General features: G+C 32.4%; 1 protein-coding gene across 1 annotated transcript in view; it reads left to right on the top strand.

Annotated features, from left to right (window-relative positions):
* LOC105533286 (UDP-glucuronosyltransferase 2B9-like) overlaps window positions 1–2,947 on the top strand; it is a gene marked incomplete at its 3' end in the record, with an annotated part of 26,093 nt that overhangs the window by 18,318 nt on the left and 4,828 nt on the right. Inside the window, exons 3-4 of the mRNA XM_011971681.1 lie at window positions 3–545; window positions 1,830–1,978. Coding sequence (XP_011827071.1) covers window positions 3–545; window positions 1,830–1,978 — 692 coding nt within the window. The remainder of the gene's footprint in view (window positions 1–2; window positions 546–1,829; window positions 1,979–2,947) is intronic.

Raw genomic sequence — 2,947 nt, 5'->3', positions numbered from 1 at the left:
AGCTTCCATTCTTTTTGATCCCAACAACTCATCCGCTCTTAAAATTGAAGTCTTTCCTACATCTTTAACTAAAACTGAGTTCGAGAATATCGCCATGCAAGAGGTTAAGAGATGGTTAGAACTTCCAAAAGATACATTTTGGTTATATTTTTCACAAATGCAAGAAATCATGTGGAGGTTTGGTGACATAACTAGAAATTTCTGTAAAGATGTGGTTTCAAATAAGAAATTAATGAAGAAATTACAAGAGTCAAGATTTGACGTCGTTTTTGGAGATGCTATTTTTCCCTGTAGTGAGCTGCTGGCTGAGCTATTTAACATACCCCTTGTGTACAGTCTCCGCTACACTCCTGGCTACGTTTTTGAAAAGCATTGTGGAGGATTTCTTTTCCCTCCCTCTTACGTACCTGTTGTTATGTCAGAATTAAGTGATCAAATGACTTTCATGGAGAGGGTAAAAAATATGATCTATATGCTTTCTTTTGACTTTTATTTCCAAATGTATGACATGAAGAAGTGGGATCAGTTTTATAGTGAAGTTCTAGGTAAGTATTTTTTTCCAATCTGTAACTTACTTGTATCTTTGAAGCAGAGCTTATATAAAGCCATAAAGTCAGGGTGGTGGGGTTTTGGTAAGTGAATTTATAAAATGAAAATAGAGGATGATCTATCAATCTCACAAGTATTATAGAAAAGCTTAAATTACAGGGTCAGTTAAAACTGTGTGGCCATGATTCACACAGAAAACCCCAGGAAATCATAAACCTATGTATTAGTGCCTCTAAGACTTTAAGTAATTACTCATCTGTTTTAGTATACATTGTTTTACATCTTAAAATCTGTAAAACCCATCAAATAACATCTTACTGAATGCATAGATTTAGAATGCGTAGTTACACATTTTTCTACAACTATCTATATAACTGCCAAAATTATTTTTTCTGTAAAGCTTAGTTTTCTTATTTAGAAATCAGAAGATATTCCCATGTTACCAGAAGTTTTCCTTCACAGTAGAGAGAGAGAATGTCTATATCTCTGATGCAAAAATCATTAAAGATAATTTGAAATGTCTAATGTTTCTATACTCTTTCATTGAAGAATTGGAAACCATTCATTTAGAGACCAATCATCTTATTGGAATGTGAAGGTTGTTATGTCTACATAGTTGCTTTTCAAACTATGTCTCTTTATTAAAAGATATAAGACAGATTAAGGTTGAGTACAAATCTTTATTTCAATAATTTCTCAAAAATTTCTAGCTATGATTTACAAATATATTTACCTAAAGATAATATTATTAAGATCTTAGCTTCAATCTAAAAGAGTACACAGTTTTCATCCATACTCTCCACATAGTCCACAGTTCACTTGAAGAACCAAAGATAAAAGGATTGGCTTAATGAGTTGTGTAAACTAGACTATTTCTTAGAAAATTATTTTTATGGGTACAGTAGAATTAATTGAATATGGAGCTCAAAGAGTTGTTTAAATGTCCATAGGCTACTATTGAAGCTTTAAAAGGAAAAGAAATTGGTGTTTAATTCTCTGTGGCTTATTTTAATAATTATTTATGATTGTGAGTATACTGATGTGACATTAGAGATGTAGCTTAACCTCACAGTTCTCCTACTACTTTCTTATAAATATTCATGGGCAAAATAAAAAATACATAAAATTAAATTATGTCTATAAATGAGCATATGTATATATTTTTCAAAGCACAGACCCTTTGCCTATATTTTTGCCTTCATTATTCTAACCCCTTTCAGAAAATTACCTAATGTAATTATCTTGTGTCATCTACTTTTCTTTTTTTTAATTCTTGTCAGGAAGACCCACTACATTATCTGAGACAATGGGGAAAGCTGACATATGGCTTATTCGAAACTCCTGGAATTTTCAGTTTCCACATCCACTCTTACCAAATGTTGATTTTGTTGGAGGACTCCACTGCAAACCTGCCAAACCCCTACCTAAGGTAAACATACTGTCATTGGTTTTATTTTGTTGGCTTTGAATTTTCAGTAGAAATGATTCTACAGTCTTCATTCAGAGTGTTTGACTTACACTGAAAGAAAGATGGGAAGTGGGTGGGGTAAAGCAGATACCAATTAGAACTCATGTACATAGTGATACCATCACACGTATGTGAGTTTTATGAGTACTACTAATAGAGGTGAATACTAAGAAGATTTCAAAAATAGAGTTGGTTAAATTAAAGTCTTCATTATTTAACACCTAAGAAGGTATTGATCATTCATTCAAATAATATTTACAAAGGGATTAGCACAAAACACAGGTAAGTGCACAATTTTCTGTGAAAATAATGGACTCAGTTTCTGTCCCCACATACCTTACATTCTACTTGAAAAGATAGAATATGTGCAAGTAATAAAAATTATATAAAAACTATTATCTCAAGGAAGAACCCAATGACAAGAAAGCATCAGTGGAGATAATAGAAAGTATCCTGGAGTCACTGATTACTAAGATGAGAGCTGAACAATACACAGGAATAAGTAAAAGAATGATGGGGAGAGATACACAAAAGAAGGAAAGCAGGTAAAGTGGTCAGGATAGTTCTCAAGTCCTCAGGTTTAATCTGCAGGGAGACACTAAGAATCAGATGATGCTGAGAGGCAAATTAGAGCCAGATACATATTTAGGAGTGGAAATATTTTTTAAGCACATTGAAAAACTGTGAAAAAGAGTTAAGAAAGAAAGCTATATGAAAAGATTCTCTTCTTTAAGAAGAGCTTTCAAGATATTCAATGATTAAATTGCAGGAGGGTCAGAATAAAGAGCCAGCCATTCAGGAAATTTTGCATGGATTCAGGTAACAGATGATGGAAAAGTGGATGAATATGATGATAGAAATAATGATACCTACTTTTAAAAAATAGTGACAACTTTATGTTGTGTCGTGTGAAAAAATATTAACACAGAA

Source organism: Mandrillus leucophaeus, unplaced genomic scaffold (assembly GCF_000951045.1).
Source record: "Mandrillus leucophaeus isolate KB7577 unplaced genomic scaffold, Mleu.le_1.0 Scaffold1238, whole genome shotgun sequence".
Taxonomy (NCBI): Eukaryota; Metazoa; Chordata; class Mammalia; order Primates; family Cercopithecidae; genus Mandrillus; species Mandrillus leucophaeus.
This window is presented reverse-complemented; position numbering and strand designations above follow the sequence as displayed.